This window comes from Festucalex cinctus, chromosome 20 (assembly GCF_051991245.1).
Source record: "Festucalex cinctus isolate MCC-2025b chromosome 20, RoL_Fcin_1.0, whole genome shotgun sequence".
NCBI lineage: Eukaryota > Metazoa > Chordata > Actinopteri > Syngnathiformes > Syngnathidae > Festucalex > Festucalex cinctus.
The window spans coordinates 1,434,745-1,456,245 of record NC_135430.1 but is presented as its reverse complement, the minus strand read 5'-3'; the positions used below and the strand labels follow the sequence as shown (position 1 = coordinate 1,456,245).

At 45.0% G+C, this 21,501-nt stretch overlaps 1 protein-coding gene across 3 annotated transcripts in view; it reads right to left on the bottom strand.

Annotated features, from left to right (window-relative positions):
* The window catches only part of abcd3a (ATP-binding cassette, sub-family D (ALD), member 3a), a 301,524-nt gene that overhangs the window by 143,217 nt on the left and 136,806 nt on the right, over positions 1–21,501 (bottom strand). For all 3 annotated transcript variants that reach the window (XM_077508600.1, XM_077508601.1, XM_077508602.1), the window contains 7 exons: positions 17,736–17,805; positions 16,033–16,130; positions 11,272–11,363; positions 7,636–7,724; positions 4,640–4,712; positions 4,506–4,569; positions 4,250–4,327 (listed from right to left, as the gene is read on the bottom strand). In XM_077508600.1, coding sequence (XP_077364726.1) covers positions 4,250–4,327; positions 4,506–4,569; positions 4,640–4,712; positions 7,636–7,724; positions 11,272–11,363; positions 16,033–16,130; positions 17,736–17,805 — 564 coding nt within the window. The remainder of the gene's footprint in view (positions 1–4,249; positions 4,328–4,505; positions 4,570–4,639; positions 4,713–7,635; positions 7,725–11,271; positions 11,364–16,032; positions 16,131–17,735; positions 17,806–21,501) is intronic.

Sequence of the window (21,501 nt, the reverse complement as noted above, 5' to 3'; positions counted from 1 at the left end):
CTTTTGGAGTGGTTTTGACATAAGTATGCCTTACCATAGCCTAAGTCCCCAAAGTTGTGAAATAAACAACCCATGTTTCCCTTTCCTATGGGCGTTTGTGTCACATTGGCTCAAACAGCACTCTCAAATGGGCTGTTTGAGCAGGTCGAACGTGACCGAAAACTCACCAAACTTGACACGCACATCAGGCCTGGCGAAAAATTTGATATTTTAAAGTCGCCATACATGGTAACAGAAAAATGGCTCTGTAGCGCCACCTACATAGGTTTAACAGATCACTGTCCCGCTACGATTGTCCTACGGCTTCGAAAATTGTGTGGCACCTGTAGCACATCCAGATGAACAAAAACCTCTTTGATAGGTGTACCCTAAAATAGACAGGAATTGAGGTATGATCATCTGAATGTCCAATTTTGGCCCATTTTTGCACATTTACAGGGGTCATACTTTGCCCACTTCTCCTACACGGTTAACCCGATTGACTTCAAACTTGGGCTGTACCATCTCAACACCTGGGACAACATCATTGTAAAAAATCTAAAGTTTTTGACATACTATATGACGGGGGCGGGGCATCAAATTTAGAGTTTAAAAATTCTTAATGAAGCATTGCCGGTTGTACGTTTAATCTAGAGCTATGAAAATTGGTACACATATGTAACAGACTATGACCTACAAAAAAGTCTGTTAGTACCATATGCTAAACCCAACAGGAAGTCCGCCAGAGGCGGGGCATCAAATTTTGCGTTTCAAAATTCCTACTGAACGAAGCATTCCCGGCTGTACGTTTCACCTAGTTACCAACATTTGAAGACATATGTAACAGCCCTCAAGGTACAAAAAACTCTTTTTGAACCTTATGCTAAACCTAACAGGAAGTCCGCCATTTTGATTTAATTTGGAGCGTGTTGCCATTTTTTTGGCCGTTTCAGAGGGGTCTTATTTTAACAAACTCCTCCTACAGAGTTTATCCAATCGTCTTCAAACTTGGTGTGACTCATCTTAAGATGTTGAAGATGAAAAGTTATTGAAAGCTTTTTATTTCGTCGCACGCTGTTGCCGTGGCATGCACTTTTTGCAAAGGAAAAAAAATCCTTCTTAATGAAGAATTCCCAGTTGTACGAAGCAGCTAGAGGCAAGAAAATTTGTAGACATATGTAACAGCCCACGATGTACAAAAAAAAAGTCTCTTGGTGCCATGTGCTAAACCCAACAGGAAGTCCCCCAGGGGCCGGGCATTACATTTTGAGCTAAAAAACTCCTCTTTAACGAAGCAGTCCCGGTTGTACGTTTCACCTAGCGCTATGATAATTTGGAGGGATACATAAGAGCCCACGACGTACAAAAAAGTATCTTGGAATCATCTGCTCAACCAAACAGGAAGTCCGCCATTTTGATTTACGTTGGGATTTGTAGCCATTTTTTGTGGCCTTTTTTAGGGGTCATATTTTAGCTCTTATGATTTGACCGGTACGGGGGTGTCAATACATCTCCAGAGAGTCGGGTGGCAATCCATCTCCCGATAGTCGGCTGCACCCGGTCGTGAGGAGGATTAGCAGCCCTGACAGTTTGTGGCAAACATTTAACTGACGACTGCTTCAGGAATTTGGGACAATACAAACGTGGATTAGAAGAACATCTTTCACTTATCCCGAGATCGATGCCAACTATTGCAACTAATAGCCAATATTACTTCAGGTGCAGACGTGAAGACTGTTTGTAAACAGGAGCACAGAGAAAAGATGAGACTGGCCACGCCCAACTCATTTTGTAGTCAAAAACACACAGAAGTCTGGCGTGCCTTGGCCACGCCCACCAAAATCTGTTCGTTTGATGCTAGGCTAACAGTAGACCTTCCTCGTGGAGACTGCAACTCTACAACAAGGTACAATTTCGTGAACATTTCTTTTGATGCAGTATTAAGGCGTCCAGAGGATGGTTGGTGTAATTGCTGCAAAGCTCATAACGGGATCTTTAAAGTTGGATCGAATTGGAGTACGTCGGGGGGTGTTATCTGCAAATTCGATATGTTGAATCTCCGTCATTTGATCACTGTGATTGACTGTTAGCTAGCGACTGTACTGATGGAAAGCCTAGACCTTCAGCATATGGAACTGCTTAGAGAAAAGCCAGGCTAAATTGTTGAATTCGGCGGTTTCCCGCAATTCCAGCTCTTGAAAAAGGTTTGGGTAAGCTCCTTGCTTTGGTCGCTGGAGTATCCAGGATTTTGCCTATTTTGTGCGGTTTTTCCTTACCTTGCGCCTTTGCTGCCTTAATACAGTGATACCTCAGCTCACGAACATAATTGGTTCCCAGAAAGTGTGTTTAAGGCGAAAAGTTCTTCTTCCGAACATTTATTTCCCATAAGAAACCATTAAAATGAGAATAATCCGTTCCCAGGTCCCTATAAAACATAATTTTCTACTAAATAAGCCTTAAAACTACACAAAAATATACGTTATTTTATGTATAATAAATGTGCTATAGTATTGTAATTAAATAAATAAATTGTACTGTATAATAAAGTCGTTTTATTTACCTTTGTGATGGTAGTTCTTAAAGTTCTTAAGGATGGTAGCAGACTTACTTCATTCGCGAGCGTTTCACCGCGGAGAGTGTTTATGGAACGGTTGCCGTTCATTCGCGCTTGCGTGCTCACCGGAGCGGAGGAGGCGTGTCCCTTGTTGAACAAGGAAGTGGAGCACTTTAGCGAGTCAACAAAAAGTGAGCACCGCCAACTATTTTCACTTCTTTCCTGGGACTAAACAGCCGTGGCACTATTTTCTCCTATTTTGAGGTACGTGATAGCACTTTCGCTTTTTTTAGTGGCGCGAACTCCATTGACTGCAATGCAAATGCGCCGCCGAACCGCCGTCCCTCGCTTTTAGTTGAGAACGTAGCATTAGGCTTAACACTAGCCTGTGGTGGGGTCTTTTTCGGTCCCATAATAGCAAAAGTACACTCAATATGGTCCAAAATGTCTATCAAACACAAACCGCGTCCGCACTCAAAGAAAGGGGGCGACGAACTGGGACGCCGTGAGCGTGCGTCAGCTTCTCGTGGCCACCACCGTGGCGCTGTTCGACCGCGTGGTTTGGTTCGTCCGCCGAAAACCAGTTCGTCAGCAGTAGGGCTGGGTATTGCCGCCAACCTCACGATACGATACGTATCACGATGCAGGGGTCACGATACAATACGTATTGCGATACATATGTATCCCAATACTTGATCTTCAAGGCGATACGTATCCCGATATATTACATTCACTTCCTTGCATTTTATAAAAACAGTCATATGTATACCTAAAGGATATGTTTGTTGTGCTGACTGCCAAAAATATTTTTGTTAGCAGCTCTTCTGGTTTACCAGCTAGCGGCATGCCTGGTCTAAATGTGCACGCACTGCAGAGCAAGGAGCAGCTTTCAAAGACACACCGGGAACATTTATTAATAGACATGAGCCGATATGAGGAAAAATATCAAAGTATTAAAATTACAGCTCTAAAATGTGCTGATTTGAAATATTTCAGGAAATAAAAAATTTTTTTTCCTGTAAAACATTCTATTTCGTTTTTAAACAAAATATACGAAAATTGGTACATTAAGAAACGTGCCATGTTAAGTTTATAAGTAAATAAACGTTGATCTTCTTCCTCTCCTTTAATTTTTCTTAGCAAGACACAGCGTCCAATCACTGGTGAGCTAATTTTGCATTAATTGAAGCCAATTAACTTCAAAGAAGCTGCTGGTTTTTATTTTTTTAGGTACAATGCAAGCTGCAAAGGCAAACGTTAACTGCCTATTTAAAGTTAATGAGCAATATCGATTCTGACGCCTGCGTATCGATACGCGTATTGTAATGAGGCTCGCAACGATATATTGCCGTATCGATTTTTTGAGCACACCCCTAGTCTGCAGAGACTATATGCTCGCGAAAAGTTTGTGAGGTTAAGCGTTCGTCAGCGGAGGTTTTACTGTATTCGTACAATCACAAGAGTGAGGGTTGACAATGACAGCATTATACGATACTGTGCAAAAAGACGGAGGGTTTCAGAGGACATCGTGAGAGAAAATGTAACCGGTATGTATTGTTTACGTTTTTATATCCCGCCCCCGTAAAGAGGTTAATTATGGTACCTTTGATTTGTTCACTCTGACTAGTCTTTCACACCTCTGTCTGTTAGTGTAGTTAGTGTCCATGATATGAATAGCAGACGAAAAATGTTATTTTGCTCTATACAAAAACATACCTCTCCAAGGACTCTGAACAATGAACTCTTGCCACATCCATTTGGTCCACAGACAAGAACATTGGTGCCAGAACTCACCTTCAGCAGGCAAGAAAATGAAGCATGTTAAAATACTGAAAACTACTTTTACATAATGAATTCACCTTCTAGTATTCATAAAACAAATTGGAAAGTATAACGAGGCATTAACGGTAACTAACAAAGATTGAGTTACAGTTTTGCAAAAAGGAAACCACAATAAAAGGAATCACTTTACCTCAAATGTGAGATCTTTGATTAGAATGTCTCCATTCGGTGTTGCTAAAGGAGTATGCTCAAATCTGCAAAACAAAATACAGTTTAAGAAAAAAAAACAAAAAACAAAAGACAAAGAGGTACAAAGATACTTACTTAATGATGTTATCTCTGTTGATAATGTGACCTTTTCCGGGAACGAGTGTCAGACTTTCTGTTGTGTCAAAATCTGTAAGTGAAATACACCATGTCATAGCCAGTCCACTTATTTTCTGTATTATTTTTTTTAACATCAATTATTACTGAGACCTAGGACTGAATGATTAATTAATGGCAATTTAGGGGTAAGAATCTCTGGCATGAGGCCGATTTGATTCGTGTCTCGATACGCAGGTTGCGATTGAAAAACGATATCTTTCAGAGCAGAACGGTTCGAAACGATTCGATTAAGTTTGGGAGCGATATGATTATCAATTCAATATGATTTTGATATTCAAAATAATGTAACAGTTGACAATTGTTGCTGTAGACGTTAATCACAAAACTCCAGAAATTCTTACAGAACTTGCAAACATGTTAAGAAAAAAACACAACAACAAAATGTCTTCTCCATTTTCATACAACATAGACTTGGGTGGTATGACGGGTTAAGTATTAGTCGTTATCGACAGTTATATAGTTTTGACTCCTCTGTGAGTCGTCACCAGATCGTGGTGGAGGGGTTTACGTGTCCCAATGATCCTAGGAGCTATGTTGTCTGGGGCTTTATGCCCCGGCAGGGTCACCAATGGCAAACAGATCCGAGGTGAGGGAACAGACAATGCAACTCTAAAAGACCCCTTATGATGATTACAAAAAATGGATCATGGTTTTCCTTGCCCGGATGCAGGTCACCGGGGCCCCCCCTCTGGAGCCAGGCCTGGAGGTGGGGCTCGAAGAGGAGCGTCTGGTGGCTAGGCCTGTACCCATGGGGCCTGGCCGGGCACAGCCTGGTAAAGGCAACGTAGGTCCCCCTTCCCATGGGCTCACCACCTGTGGGAGGGGTCAAAGGGGTTGGATGCGCAGTGAGCTGGGCAGCAGCCAAAGACGGGGACTAGATATTGGGACATGGAATGGCACCTCTCTGGCGGGGAAAGAGCCCGAGCTGGTGTGCGAGGCTGAGAAGTGCCGACTAGATATAGTCGGACTCGCCTCCTCACACAGCTTGGGCTGTGGTACCAATCCTCACGAGAGGGTTGGCCTCTCTTCCACTCTGGAGTTGCCCATGGTGAGAGGCGCAGAGCAGGTGTGGGCATACTTATTGCCCCCCAGCTTGACGCCTGCACGTTGGGGTTCACCCCAGTAGATAGAGGGTAGCCTCTATCTGCACCTTCGGGTGGGGGAGACGATTCCTGACTGTTGTTTGTGCTTATGCACCAAAGAGCAGCTCAGAGTACCCACCCTTTTTGGATCTTTGGAGGGTGTGCTGGAGAGCGCTCCTCTGGGGACGCCCTTGTTCTGCTGGGGACTTCAACGCTCACGTGGTGGGACCCGGAGGGGTGTGATTGGGAGGAACAGCCCCCCCAATCAGAACCTGAGCGGTGTTTTGTTATTGGACTTCTGTGCTCGTCACGGATTGTCCAGAACAAAAACCATGTTCAAACATAGGGGTGTCCATATGTGCACTTGGCACCAGGACAACCCCTTGGCCGTAATTCGATGATCGATTTTGTAGTTGTGTCATTGGATTTGTGGCCGCATGTGTTGAACATTCGGGTAAAGGGAGGGGCGAAGATGTCAACTGATCACCACCTGGTGGTGTGTTGACTCCGACGGTGGGGGAAGATGCCGGTCCGACCCTGTAGACCAAAACGTAATGTGAGGATCCGCTAGGAACATCTGGCAGAATCCCCTGTCAGAAAGAGTTTCAACACCCACCTCCGGCAGAGCCTCCTGGGGGAGGGGACATCGAGTCAGAGTGGACCATGTTCCGTTCCTCCATTGTTGAGGCGGCCCTGAACCCACTGGTGGACACCAGCAGTAAGGGATGTCGTCAATCTTAAGGAGTCCTATCAGGCCTTTTTGGCCTGTCAGATTCCGGAGGCAGCTGACAGGTACCGGCAGGCCAAGCGGAACGTGGCTTCAGTGAACGCTGAGGCAAAAACTCGGGCTTGTGATGATTTTGTTGAGGCCATGGAAAACGACTTCCGGACAGGAGATTCTGGTCCACCATCCGCCAGCTTCAGAGAGGAAAGCAGTGCACTGTTTACACTATGTATAGTGGAGATGGGGTCCTGCTGCCCTCGCGACGTCATGAGCCAGTGGAGAGAATACATCGAAGACCTCCTCAATTCCACCGACATGCCTTTTATTGGAAACTCTGAGGTGGACTCTCCTATCTCTGGGGACGGCGTCAACAAGGTTTGACAAATATAGGGGGATCACACTCCTCAGCCTCCCTGGTAAGGTCTATTCAGGGGTGCTGGAAAGGAAGATCCGTCGGGAAGTCAAATCTTGGATTCAGGAGGAGCAGTGCGATTTTTGTCCCGGGCGTGGAAGAGTGGACCAGCTCAACATTCTTGGCAGAATCCTCACGAGTGCATGGGAGTTCGTCCAACAGTCCACATGTGCTTTGGGACTTGGAGAAGGCGTTCGACCGTGTCCCCCGTGGAGTCGCATGGGTGGCGGCATGAGCAGCATGGCGACCTGAGCAGCGTGGCGGCGTGTCCGCACCTGGAACCCCTCTCGGGCCGGAACACCAACGCTAAAGCTGGAGCAATCTCCCGCGACTCTATCGTCGGCACCGCCAGAGAGTAGCCACAGCGTGGCGGCGTGAACTGCGTGCCAGTGTATCCAGCATGACTGAGCTTCCGCACTCAGAGCCTTTCGGGCCGGAACACCGACACCAAATTTGGCGCATTCTCCCGCGACTCTATCGTTGGCACCGCCGGAGAGTGCAGACGCAGCGTGACAGCGTGACGACACCTGGAGCCTCTTTTGGACCGGAACATCGTTGTCGAAGCCCTACTCAGATGGCATGCAGTGTGTGGGATTTTAGTTGAAAAATGTATAATGTGTACTCTTACATTCACATCAACTATTGTATCACTCCATACTAAGAAAAACAGCTGTGGCAATGAAAAGTAATATGACAGCAACAAACAAATAAATACCCTTCTGTTGGGACACCATGGTACGTTCATATTTGCCAGAATTTAAATCCGTCAGGACTTTTATCAATTCAGTGATACGAGTTGTGAATCTGTGGGGAAGGAAAAGACAACAACCATGAGATCAGAAATAACTGAGTTTTGCTAAAACTTGTCCCAAGTGGGAATCAAACTCTGATCTTCCACATGTCCGTCCATTGCTTTAACCACTCAACTATTGTGGTGAAGAGTAGCTGCCCATTTACCATCCATCCATCCATCCATCCATCCATCCGTCCATCCATCCATCTTCTTCCGCTTATCCGAGGTCGGGTCGCGGGGACAGCAGCTTTAGGAGGGAAACCCAGACTTCCCTCTCCCCAGCCACTTCAACCAGTCATCCGGCAGGATCCCAAAGGTGTTACTCCAGCGTGTCCTGGGTTGTCCCCGGCACTTCCTGTCGGTGGGTCATGCCCAGAACACATCTCGAGGGAGGTGTCCATGAGGTATCCAAAACAGATGCCCGAGCTACGTCAGGCAGGCAAGCAATGTTATTAATGTTATTAATATTATAACTAAGAATTCTGTAATGTTAATTATAGCTCAGATCAACCTACTCTATTAACAATCGGTTTTATAAATATTAGATCACTTTCTTCGAAAGCCTTTCTTCGAATTGGATGACTTAAATATTCATATGAATTCCCTGTTAGAACCGCTTACTGTAGCATTTCAGACGATAATTGAATTGGTTCTACTTGTATTTCGTCCCTACCACCCGCCAGGTGGCGGTGCTGAAACAGCACGGAAAATGCTTTCCCGCATGCGTGAATACTTGGATATACTTTATCCATACTTGGTAATACTTTAGCTCTGGTTATAATGCGGGGTTTAGCAACCTCAAATGTACAGTCAAAACTCGGTTTTCGAACACTTCTGTTCTCGACCAAATCGGTTTTCGACCAGAAAATTTGAGAATTTTATGTCTCAGAACTCATCCAAAAAAATCGTCTCTCGACCAAACTGAAAAAAGCCGAGCGTACCACGCGACTCGGGAGAAAAAGCCGAGCATATCTGAACGCGACTCAGTCGTGAGGAAAAGCCGAGCATACCTGAATGTGACTCACTCGGGAGAAAAAGCTGAGCGTACCTGAACGTGACTCACTCGGGAGAAAAAGCCGAGCGTACCTGAACGCGACTCACTCGGGAGAAAAAGCCGAGCGTACCTGAACGCGACTCACTCGGGAGAAAAAGCCGAGCGTACCTGAACGCGACTCACTCGGGAGAAAAAGCCGAGCGTACCTGAACGCGACTCACTCGGGAGAAAAAGCCGAGCGTACCTGAACGCGACTCACTCGGGAGAAATTTCTGCCGAGTGTACCTGAACGCGACTCACTCGGGAGAAAAAGCCAAGCGTACCTGAACGCGACTCACTCGGGAGAAAAAGCCGAGCGTACCTGAACGCGACTCAGTCGGGAGAAAAAGCCGAGCGTACCTGAACGCGACTCACTCAGGAGAAAAAGCCAAGCGTACCTGAACGCCACTCACTCGGGAGAAAAGGCCGAGCGTACCTGAACACGACGCACTCGGGAGCCGAGCTAACTCGAATGCCCAGGATGCTTCGTGCTCCGCAGCACATTCGTGTTCAAAGTTTGTTCGGAGCAGACCTGTTCATTGTTATTTACGCAAACCTGACTTTTTTTTTTTTTTTTTTGTATCGTGTATTAGCCCCTAACCATGGGTTCAAAGAAAGCAAGTGCATTTTGTTTTGTTTTTTCATCATTTTAGATAGGATATCGTCTATTAAACTTAAACAGTGTCTATTTCTACCCTTTTCTATTTATGGTAAAAAGTTTTTTTTAAGACTTGGAACAGATTAAAATTATTTACATTAATTATAATGGGAAAAATTGTTTCGGATTTCTAAAACTACCTAATACTATACTCCGTGTTTATCCATCTTTCATACAGTCACTCCTCCAAGATTGGCTGAGTAAGCAAATAAAAGCCATCTTCTGTAGCTGGGGATCGGACTGCCAGGGTCCCCGCCTTTGGCCGCCACCCTAACTCTCTATGCACCTGACGCCTTTGGCCAATCCCACAGGTGGTAAGCCCATGAGAAGGGCATGTCATCTCTTCGGGTTGTGCCTGGCCAGGCTCCATGGGTGCAGGCCAGGCCACCAGGCGTTCGCCAACAAGGCTCTCCCCCAAGTCTGGCTCCAGTCCAGACGGGAGATACTGTCACCTGCGTCCTAGCAAGGGAAAATTAAGTCCATATATATCATAAGGGGTATTTGAGCCATTCTCAGTTTGGTTTCTCATCTCGTATGTGTTTGTCAGTGGTGACCCTGACAGGAGCATGAAGCCCCAGACAACTTTTTTCCTAGGTTCATTGGGGCACACAAACCCCTCCATCACGTTAAGATGACGGCTTATGGACAGGTGGATCGGTAGAGCGAAGCGTGGCTATTGTTTACAAGTAGTGCTCTATATACACAGTTGTTATTGCAAGAACTCAATTTTTCAGCATGAACCACCGTGATCTTGTGGTCTCGCGGGTGCAGATTTCCAGACATGTATAGCTCACACAACGCACTCGGTGTGAATTGCTGTCCGTAAGGCAAACTACTTCGCATCCGTTATGCATTCAGTGTGAACGTGATGTAAGGTCACGAGCTATGGATCGTGACCAAAAGAACAAGATTCCGGATACAAGTGTCCACAAAGAGCTTCCGTCGCTGAGAGTCCGCTGTCCGGGATCTCCCTTAGAGATAGGGTGAGAAGCTCTGTTATCCAAGAGGGGGTCAGAGTCGAGCTGGTGCCCCTTCACACTGGGCGGAGCCAGATGAGGTGGCTAAGGCATCTGAATAGGATGACCCCTGGACGACTCCCAGGTGAGTTGTTCTGGGCCTATCCCACCAGGAGGAGGCCCGGGGGAAGACCCAGGACACGCTGGCCGGCTGGCCGGGGAATGTCTCAGAATCCACCCAGAGGAGCTCGATGAAGTGGCTGGGGAGGGGGAAGTCTGGTCTTCTCTGCGAAAGCTACTGCCCCCGCAACCTGACCCGAGCTTGGATAAGTGTAAGTCGATGAATAGATGGATGTATGGATGGATATACACACAAACACACAGAATGTAAACAACTTACAGTATTACAAATTTGCAGTTTACATTTTTACACGATATCTTACTAATAAAGGTTGGCACGGTGGTCGAATGGTTAGTACGTCCGCCTCCCAGTTCTGAGGACTCCGGTTCGAGTCCAGGCTCCGGCCTTCCTGGGTGGAGTTTGCATGTTCTCCCCGTGCCCGCGTGGGTCTTCTCCGGGTACTCCGGTCCCCTCCCACATTCCAAAGACATGCATGCTTGTGAGTGTGGATGGTTGTTCGTCTCTGTGTGCCCTGCGATTGGCTGGGAACCAGTCCAGGGTGTCCCCCGCCTACTGCCCAGAGCCACCTGAGATAGGCGCCAGCACCCCCCGCGGTAAGCGGTCAAGAAAATGGATGGATGGATGGATATCTTACTAATATACCATTCACTCACACCATTTGTGTTTGCACACAGTAGTTCATGAGGAGCAACAATTAGAAAAAAATGGTGAAAGCAAATGAGACCAGTGCTTGCAAAATTGTTGTTGCCTTATAAAAGTAAATACTTACCCTGAGAGCCGAGTCATTTCACGACCAGCGAGAACAATCCTGCCAAGAGCCTGAGACATCCGAAGGAGCATCCTCCCACTCTGGTAATAATCCTACAGAAAATATGTCCAAAATTGCGTAAGAGTGAACACATGCGCTCCACATTTTAAAAGCTAATTAATTTTTATTTCGGGTCATTTTCATTGGAAAATGTATGGATGTATGGATTTTATGATTTTCAAAACGGTCTGCAGTGGGTGGATGAAAAATTTAACCAAGCTACAGTATCTAAAAAAGTGGGTAATCCATCACATTTTTGTAAATATTTTCCCTATAGTTCATGGGAAAACTTGCTACAATGTAATGTAGGCAATGTACAGCTTTGTCACCGTTAAATTCACTGTACCCTAAAAACTCAAACACATCGTCTAACACAAAGTATAAACCACTAGCAACAAAGGTGAGTTCATGTAAAAAGTTATCACAACAACTCAACTTTTCTGCGTGAACTGTGCCAAAATGTCACTGCCATTTTTTTGTTTTGGGTATTGAGTTTAGCAGAGCTTTACAGGTTGCCACTGGAATTCTCTTCCACTCACCCATGATGGCATTATGGAGTTAGTGGATGTTAGCGCACTTGTGCTTCTCTACTCTCCATTTTAGGATGGCCCACTAAGGTTTATATCTGAACACATGCTTGGCCAGTCCATCCCGTTCACCTTCAGCTTATTTATTATGAATAATGTTATGAATGGAACTAGGGATGTAACGATATCGAAACATCACGATACGATATTGTCACGATATGAAGGTCACGATACGATAATTATCACGATATTGTGGGGGCATTGGCGAGATTTAAAAAAGATTACAATATTGTAAAAAAGAGCTCATACTAAAAAAAAAAAGCAAAAAAAGTTGTGCTTTTGTACACAACATCAATGCATATAAACCACCTACAATCTCTTATAATATTGAGGCACGTACTTGGTAATGCAAGCACACATTGATCGCTTCACAAGCAAATTAGGTTCCCCTTTAACAATTGGCATAGATTTTAAACATAGAAGGCCAAAACATACCTAATGAAAATTAAATTGCACTAAAAAACTAGCCACTAGAGGGTGCTAGAACTGCACAAATGGAAATCAACCAGACTTTTTTTTAACAGATGTGTTCCTTTTAAATATTGTGAACATGACGACGACGATATTGTGGCAGTTTTCATATCACGATATCACGATATTGCCCTTATTGTGACATCCCTATGCTGAAGTGACGTGACTTGAACTCATTCACTCCCAGCCATTTTCACAGAAGCAATCCCATTCGCTCCCAGCTGTTTTACTGGATTTTGACTGATTTTGCAAGGCCCACACAATATTGTGTTCTATTGCTATAAAAGCATGGAACCTATCAAAAGAAAGATTAAAGTCTCTTCTTTCATCAGAAAAAAAAGTATGTTTCTATCTGTTTCCGTTTTGCAGCAATTAGCATTAGAAGAGAGCTAAGTTTCATCAGTTTTCACAAATCTATTTAAAATTGCAAGTAATTGAGCTTTTTTTCTAGATGGCCATGGGTTGATCTCCTTTGCTCTGCTGCCAACAGCTGGCCGTGTAATAACTACCATTTCTGCAACTGCAGTTGAGAGGCTACATCAAAGCCTTCTGTATGCTCTACCATATAAAAAAAAAAAAAAAAAAAAAAAAAAAAAAAACGTAAAACAAAAATACGTCTTTGGGACACTTAAAACAACAAAAAAAAAAAAACTTATTTGCACGTTATTGGGAGCAGTTGAGGTGTTAAGGTGCCATCTGATTGGACGAGGAGTTGTGATTTGTGCCAAGTAGACTGACATGGCATACTTTTTTTGTGCTGATTTTAGCTGAAGTTTGCTGATCATGAGTGTTGTTCCGATACCGTTTTTTTTGTTTTTTTGCCCCCGATACCGATTCCGATACCCAGGTTTGCAGTATCGGCCGATGCCTGCCATTGGTTCAAAGCATTCAAAGGCCAACAGGATATCTTAGATCGGCATGCAGTGAACATGTCACCTATCAGTGAATGTCATGCACAAGCAAGACACAAGATGCAGCATCCAAAGTCATATATTATCGTTGGAATTAATGGTATCGGCATGTTACTTGTTAGTACTCGATACCACTGTTGTAATGTAGTATCGGGGCCTCTGCCGATAACAGTATCGATGTCGGAAAACACTACTGATCATCCCTTTTTTTTCAGCACCAGCATCCAAAGATATGAAAGAGGAGTATAGGCATTGCTTACAAATAGATGAATGAAAAAACTTCACTCTTCTAGTAATTTATGGTAGGTGTCTAGTGCCGACTACCAACTGAGAATGCGTGGATGGGTTTGTATTTGTCATTAACTAGTAACACTACGACTGTTTCTACTACTAGTACTACTACTACTATTACTAGTAATTACTAGTTTCGCTTTAACAAAACTTCTGAGCTGTAAATACTTAAAGAAGTATTTCCTGTCAATACCAAACTTAACTCGCAGCTGTTCAAAGGACATCATGATATAAGAGTCGGGCAAATACAGATCTCCAATCATCCTCAACCCCCTCGAGTGCCATAGTTTAAACATTGCATCCGACCTCCCAGGTGTGAATACAGTCAAACCTCGATTTTCGAACGCTTCTGTTCTTGATCAAATCGGTTTTCGACCAGAAAATTCGAGAATTTTATGTCTCAGAACTCGTCCAAAAATGCATGCTTCAAGCAGACCAAGAGAAGCTTATCCATGCTTTTATCTCCAGCAGACTAGATTATTGTAACGGTCTTCTGACTGGACTCTCTCAAAAGAACATGAGACACTTGCAGCTCATTCAGAACGCTGCAGCTCGAGTTCTGACCAAAACAAAAAGATCAGAACATATTACTCCAGTACTTAAGGATTTACACTGGCTCCCTGTCAGCTGTAGAATCGATTTTAAAGTTCTGCTACTCGTCTATAAATCACTAAATGGTTTGGGTCCTGAATATATCCAAGAAATGCTGATTGAGTACAAACCCAGCAGGGCTCTGAGATCTACAGACTTGGGCCAACTAGTGGAACCCAGAGTTCGAAGCAAACATGGTGAAGCTGCATTTAGCTATTATGCTGCACACAGATGGAATAGGCTGCCAACAGAAGTGAAGTCAGCCCCGAGTGTAAATGCTTTCAAATCCAGGTTAAAAACTTTGCTTTTTTCTTATACCTTTGATTAGGGACTTTTAAACAGCTTTAATTAAGTGTTTTTTTTTTTGTTTTGTTTTTTTTTTGTTTTTTTTAGTAAATTTTGTAACCTATTTTTATTTATTTATTTTTTTCCTCTGAATGTTAACTACTGTTTCTTGATGCTTATGTGTTGTCTTACCTCGTGTAAAGCACATTGAGTTGCCTTGTGTATGAAATGTGCTATACAAATAAACTTGCCTTGCCTTGCCAAAAAAGCCGAGCGTACCTGAACGCGAGTCACTCGGGAGAAAAAGCCGAGCGTACCTGAACGTGAGTCACTCGGGAGAAAAAGCCGAGCGTACCTGAATGCGACTCACTCGGGAGAAAAAGCCGAGCGTACCTGAACGCGACTCACTCGGGAGAAAAAGCCGAGCGTACCTGAACGAGACTCACTCGGGAGAAAAAGCCGAGCGTACCTGAACGAGACTCACTCGGGAGAAAAAGCCGAGCGTACCTGAACGCGACCCACTCGGGAGAAAAAGCCGAGCGTACCTGAACGCAACTCACTCGGCTAACTCAAATGCCCAGGATGCTTCCTCCATAGCACATTCGTGTTCAAAGTTCGTTCGGTGCAGACCTGTTCATTGTTATTTACGTAAATCTGATTTTTTTTTTTTTTTTTAAGTTTTGCATCGTGTATTAGCCCCTAATCATGGATCCAAAGAAAGCAAGGGCATTTTGTTTTTTTCATCATTTTAGATAGGATATCTTCTATTAAAATAAAACAGTGTCAATTTCTACCCTTTTCTATTTATGGTAAACAGTATACAGTGCAGTTTATGGTGTTAAATAGTCAAAAGAAAACTTGGAAAAAGTTTTTTTTTTAGACTTGGAACGGATTAAAATTATTTATATTAATTATAATGGGAAAAATTTCGAACAATTCGCTTTTGGAACAGCCTTCTGGAACGGATTATGTTCGAAAACCGAGGTTTGACTGTATCTGGTTGCCCCATATTGGACTAAATCGAGAAAGCGTTAACTGGTTCCCTTAGATATTTTTTTGCAGTAAACCAGACTCTTATCATATGCTTTACTATTGGATTCTTTGTGTGTTTTAGCAACCTGCTATTTAAATCTGAGTATAAGTAATGGGGAATAGGAAATTTGAGGTCATGTGATTCCATCTCAAACCACTGAGGGGGGGTCATATATCGAGAAATAGAACATCATACAACTGAGTTGTGTTGCTTGATAATACCAAGTCACATTGGGACATCTCAAGCCCTCTCGATCAAATGTAGGGCTGGGTATTGCCGCCAACCTCACAATATGATACGTCCTTCTGATTTTCTTTATGTGGCCCTCAAATGAAAAAGTTTGGACACCCCTGATTTATAGCTAGAATTGTTTAAGGCCACAGTAACTTCCACCCTCCCAACTGAACCTCATGCCACTGCTTTGCCACAACAGTTAAAACTGTCCAGAACCACCAGTGTCCCACCGGTAACTCCAATAATTGTAAATACAATTCGGGAATGGGCATTGGATATGCATTTTTTGCTGTGTATGCGCATCAGTGCTATCGCTTACCTCCAGTAGCTCAGACTGTGTGCTGGACTGATGTCGCGGGTGGGAGAGGTTTAAGAATGGCCTGCTTACCACCAGGTATCCCACAACAGTGGCAATGTCTGCAATAGATACACACGCACGCACACCCACACAACACACACATGCACACACGCAAATAACACTAAACATAAGTGTACTGTGTGGGTCACACCCTGGACAGTTTTGCACTCATTTTGAACTCTTTAACTCTTTGACTGCCAAACGTTATCCAAAAACGACATAAATATGGTGGATACCATATGAAAGATTGGATTCCATTCTTTCATTAGAAAAAAAAAAATGTTTCTACCCTATTCGATTCTTTAATAATCACCATTTGAAATTTGGCCATTTGAGTGACATTAGCGAAAATACAAAAATATTAAGAGAAAAACGAGCTTTTTGTGAAAATATACATTTTTTTTTGTACAACAGTGACTTAGACAGTAATATTTTGTGTTCAATGATAAGGCAGCGCTGCACAAGACGTTGCGCTGCCCATTGAGAGAGAAAAAAAAACATAATAAACGTAATATGCATATAGTGTTCGTGCTTGTTTTCCGCTGGGGTTAGTTAGGTTCCAAAAAATACCCGCAATAAATGAAATCCGCGAAGTAGTTAGCTTTATGTTTTACAACTCTTATAAATGTTTTAAGGCTCAAAAATCCCCGACCGCACAATTTATACACTTTTCTCATTGAGGCATTTACATGTTCTCCCATTTCTCTCTTGTTCAAACATTGACAATGTTCAAACCTTCATAAATTTTATCCATCCATCCATCCATTTTCTTGACCGCTTATTCCTCACTAGGGTCGCGGGGGGTGCTGGCGCCTATCTCAGCTGGCTCTGGGCAGTAGGCGGGGGACACAGAGACAAACAACCATTCACACTCACAAGGACACCTAGGGACAATTCGGAGCACCCAATTAACTTGCCATGCATGTCTTTGGAATGTGGGAGGAGACCGGAGTACCCACGCGGGCACGGGGAGAACATGCAAACTCCACCCAGGAAGGCCGGAGCCTGGACTCGAATCGGAGTCCTCAGAACTGGGAGGCGGACGTGCTAACCACTCGGCCACCGTGCCGCCCATAAATTTTATAAAATGTGTATATTACTGTAAAAAAATATGCAAAATTGCACTTAAAAAAAATCCGCGATACAGCGAGACCGCGAAAAGTGAACCGCGTTATAGCGAGGGAAGACTCTACATATATATATATATATATATATATATATATATATATATATATATATATAACAGTGTCTGCAGTGTTTTGTGAACACTGGAGACAAATGTTTGTTATCATCAGTTACCAGGTGTCTGATACTGCTTGTTGGCACAGTTGGCACATTGTCCAGTAACCAGGTTATAATTTCATAATTTATCTCTCAATGTGCTGTCTAGTTTTTAAAGTAATTGTTACAATCGTTTATAGTCGGCTTGTCTACATGTTAACGTACTTGGCCGTACTTTTTGCCTTTTTGCCCGATTAAGTCATTTTTGTTTACAAACAAGAAAGGGAAAATACTTGCTTATTGGGAAAATACTTGCTTTGGTCAAAGCCAGCATACAGTGCTGGTATCTCAAGATTATGATCACAAGTCAAAGCCAAAGAACTGCTCGAATGGTGGCTTGTATTTAAAAAAAATAATAAAATAAATAAAAATCTTACACTTACATTTGGCAATTATGCTGTCCACAAAGCCCATTGTAAAACGAAAGAAGATGAAGTTATGGAGATGGTCAGCCTGAAAGATAAATGTGAAAAAATCTGACTTTTTTTGATTTGCTTTTTTTGCATGTTGGTAAGAAATAACACTTATTTACTTGTTAAAACAATTTCATTTTTCTCCTGCAAAAACAATTTGATGTTAGACAGTTTAAATCAAGAGCATGTAACCAAATTTTCTCAGTCTACGCAAATTAACTGTTTCCACTAATTTTATTTTTTTTTCAATTTCAAACGTATAAAAATAAACAAGCACACTACTTAAATGGATACTTAACTTATTTATCATTACATTAATACTTTGCCAAATAATCAATTTGATATTTTCATTATTTCTCATGTACAATTAGTACCTTTAAAAACAACTTGCTGTCGACTGAAAATGACATCACAAGGGCTCAGGTAATCAATCACAGCACAGCTTGTGAATGTCACATGACCAAACCTAGAAAACAGGTGAGCTGTGATTATGCTGTGGTTATCTGAGCCCTTGTGATTGTCACGCCGCCACGCTGGTCATGCTTTTATTTTTGTACTCATGCTTCTTGTTTATTTTGAAATCACCAACTCCCCTCTCACCTCAGGTCACTTACCCTTCATTCTGCTCAGCTCATTACCGGTCCAAGCCCTTGACTGCTGCCACCTGCCACCAATTACCCAGCCAATAAATAGCCATCATCCACCACCTGCAGTTGCCGAAGTGTCACAACCTGTGCATGGAAGCGCCCTCACAGTCCTTGATCCACAGTCCTTGTATTTGCCTTGCCTTGTCTTATCTTGCGTCCTGAGTTTGCCCCTCTTTTTCCTCCCTAGCGGAGCGCCTTTTGTTGTCCCCTTTTTTGAGTGCCCTGTTTTCATCTCCAGTTTGGAGCTCTTTATGTTCAGCGTTTTTTCCCTCTTTAAGAGCCGTCTTGAGTTTCCTGTCATTAAACTGCAGCCTTGTTGGCCAACTTACCATCTGCGTCTGAGTCCTACCTCTTCACGTCATGTCAGCACACTTCGGCCAGCATGGACTCAGCAGAAAAGTTGGAGGCTGCACTGCGGAGGCAGGCCACCCGCCTGTCGCACCAGGAGGAGGTCCATCAACCCATGGCCACCCGGATGGGAGAACTTGCTGGACAAGTGCAGGATCTGGTGAGCCACCTGCAACGCTCCACGCCAACTGTCACGAGACAGGAAACCGCAGCTGAACCGCCAACGTCAACTCCAGCATGTACCGGAGTAGGTCTGAGACTGGCTCCCCCGGAGCGTTACTCGGGAGAACCAGGACACTGCCAGGCCTTCCTGACGGAATGTGACATTCATTTTGAGCTTTCGCCACAGGCCTTTCCCACAGACCGTTCCCGCGTGGCCTTCATGATCTCTCATCTGACTGGACGAGCCAGAGACTGGGCCACCGCGGAATGGGCACGGAACTCCCCGACCTGCTCAACCGCAGCCGGGTTTTGCACAGCTCTCCGCCAAGTTTTCGATCCGGTCAGTATGGATCGAGAGAAGGCTCGAGAACTCAGTTATCTTCGACAAGGCAGAGAATCGGTCAACGATTATGCCATCCGATTCCGAACCCTAGCAGCCAAGAGTGGCTGGAACGCCACAGCACTCTACGATCACTTTTTAAAGGGGTTCACAACATCAATGCAGGAACTCTTGCTTCCCGTTGACTTACCCGGCGACCTGGACTCATTGATTTCGCTGGCCATCCGCATGGATCATCGGAGGCGAGAACTCGCGCAGACCAGTGGTCTCCCACGGGGACCCGGCTCTGGACCCCTCCGGCACCCATCGGCAAGGGAGTCTCCACAACGTGCACTTCCCCAGTCGTCCACCGCGAGTGAGGTCACTGGGAATGACGAGGAACCCATGCAGCTTGACCGCGCCGACTGACCCAGCAAGAACGCCAGCGACGTCGCCAGGAGGGACGGTGCTACTACTGTGGTGAACAAGGTCATTTGGTGGTAGCCTGTCCCATCAAGAGAGGCACCCCGGTGAGCTCCGACTCTCCCACGCAATCCAAGGCCCGAAAACTCACTCACGTCAGGATCTCTTGCCATGCGATCACCATAGACTTGCCAGCCCTCATCGACTCCGGGGCAGATGAGAGCCTCATGGATTGGGGACTAGTGGAGAAGCTGCAGGCTGGCACTGAGTCACTCACCACCAACATGAGGGCCAGGGCACTCAATGGAAAGGACTTGTTTGTTATCACCCACATCACAGAGCCTCTCGAGGTCCATATTGGACATCACAAAGAACACATTCGCTTCCATGTCTTTCGATCCCCGTCACACACACTGGTCTTGGGACATCCCTGGTTGCGCTTGCACAACCCCCGCATTGACTGGCGATCCGGGCAAATCCTGGAATGGGGAAACGACTGTGAGAACCATGGGCTGGAGCAGCCAGCGGCAGATGCACCCTCAGCTGCCGTCCGCCAGGTGACCCTCGCGACCGACCATGACTACCCGGACCTGAACACCGTTCCCTCATGTTACCATCATCTCCGAGAAGTGTTCAGCAAATCCAAGGCCATGTCACTCCCTCCACATCGACCCTACGATTGTTCCATTGAGCTGATCCCGGGTTCTATCATCCCCAAAGGTAGACTGTACTCTGTTTCGGGGCCTGAACGCAAAGCCCTCAACGACTATATCGACACGTCATTGAAAGCCGGACTTATCCGCCCATCTTCGTCACCCGCAGGAGCTGGATTCTTTTTTGTGGGCAAAAAGTATGGGTCCTTGCGACCATGCATTGACTACAGCCCTCTGAATGACATAACCATCAAGAATCAATATCCTCTGCCCTTGATGTCATCCGTATTCGACCAGCTGCAACAGGCCAAGGTATTCACCAAACTGGATCTCCGGAACGCATATCACCTTATCAGGATTCGGGAAGGAGACGAGTGGAAGACTGGCTTCAATACTCCCCGCGGCCACTACGAATACCTGGTCATGCCATTTGGACTCACCAACGCACCTGCCGTATTCCAAGCCATGATCAATGATGTGCTCAAGGAATTCATAGACCACTTTGTATACGTTTATCTGGACGACATCCTGATCTACTCACCAGACCTGAAGACTCATCAGCAACATGTGACCAAAGTCCTGCAACGTCTTCTCGAGCATCAACTATACGTAAAAGCACAGAAAAGCCTTTTTCATGTGGACACTATTGCATTCCTGGGCTTTGTCGTATCACCTGGGAGGGTCAAGATGGAGTCGGAAAAGGTCAGCGCGGTACGAGATTGGCCCACGCCGGAGTCAAGAAAAAAGGTTCAACAGTTCCTGGGCTTCGCCAATTTCTACCGCCGCTTCATCCGGAACTTTAGCACCATCGCTGCTCCACTACATGCCTTGACCTCCCCTCAGATACGTTTCTGCTGGACCCCTGAAGCCAACGCCGCCTTCACAGAGCTCAAGAAGCGCTTCACAGAGGCGCCGTTACTCAAAGTCCCCAATCCCAGTCGCCAGTTTTTGGTCGAGGTGGATGCCTCCAATCTCGGAGTCGGAGCCGTCTTGTCCCAACGCTGCCAGGAGGATGGCAAGGTTCACCCCTGCGCGTTTCTGTCCCGGAGACTGTCCAAAGCCGAGCACAACTACAGCGTTGGCGACCGAGAACTTCTGGCGGTCAAAGTCGCCCTCAAGGAGTGGAGGCACTGGCTGGAGGGCGCGGAACATCCGTTCATCATATGGACTGACCACCGAAACTT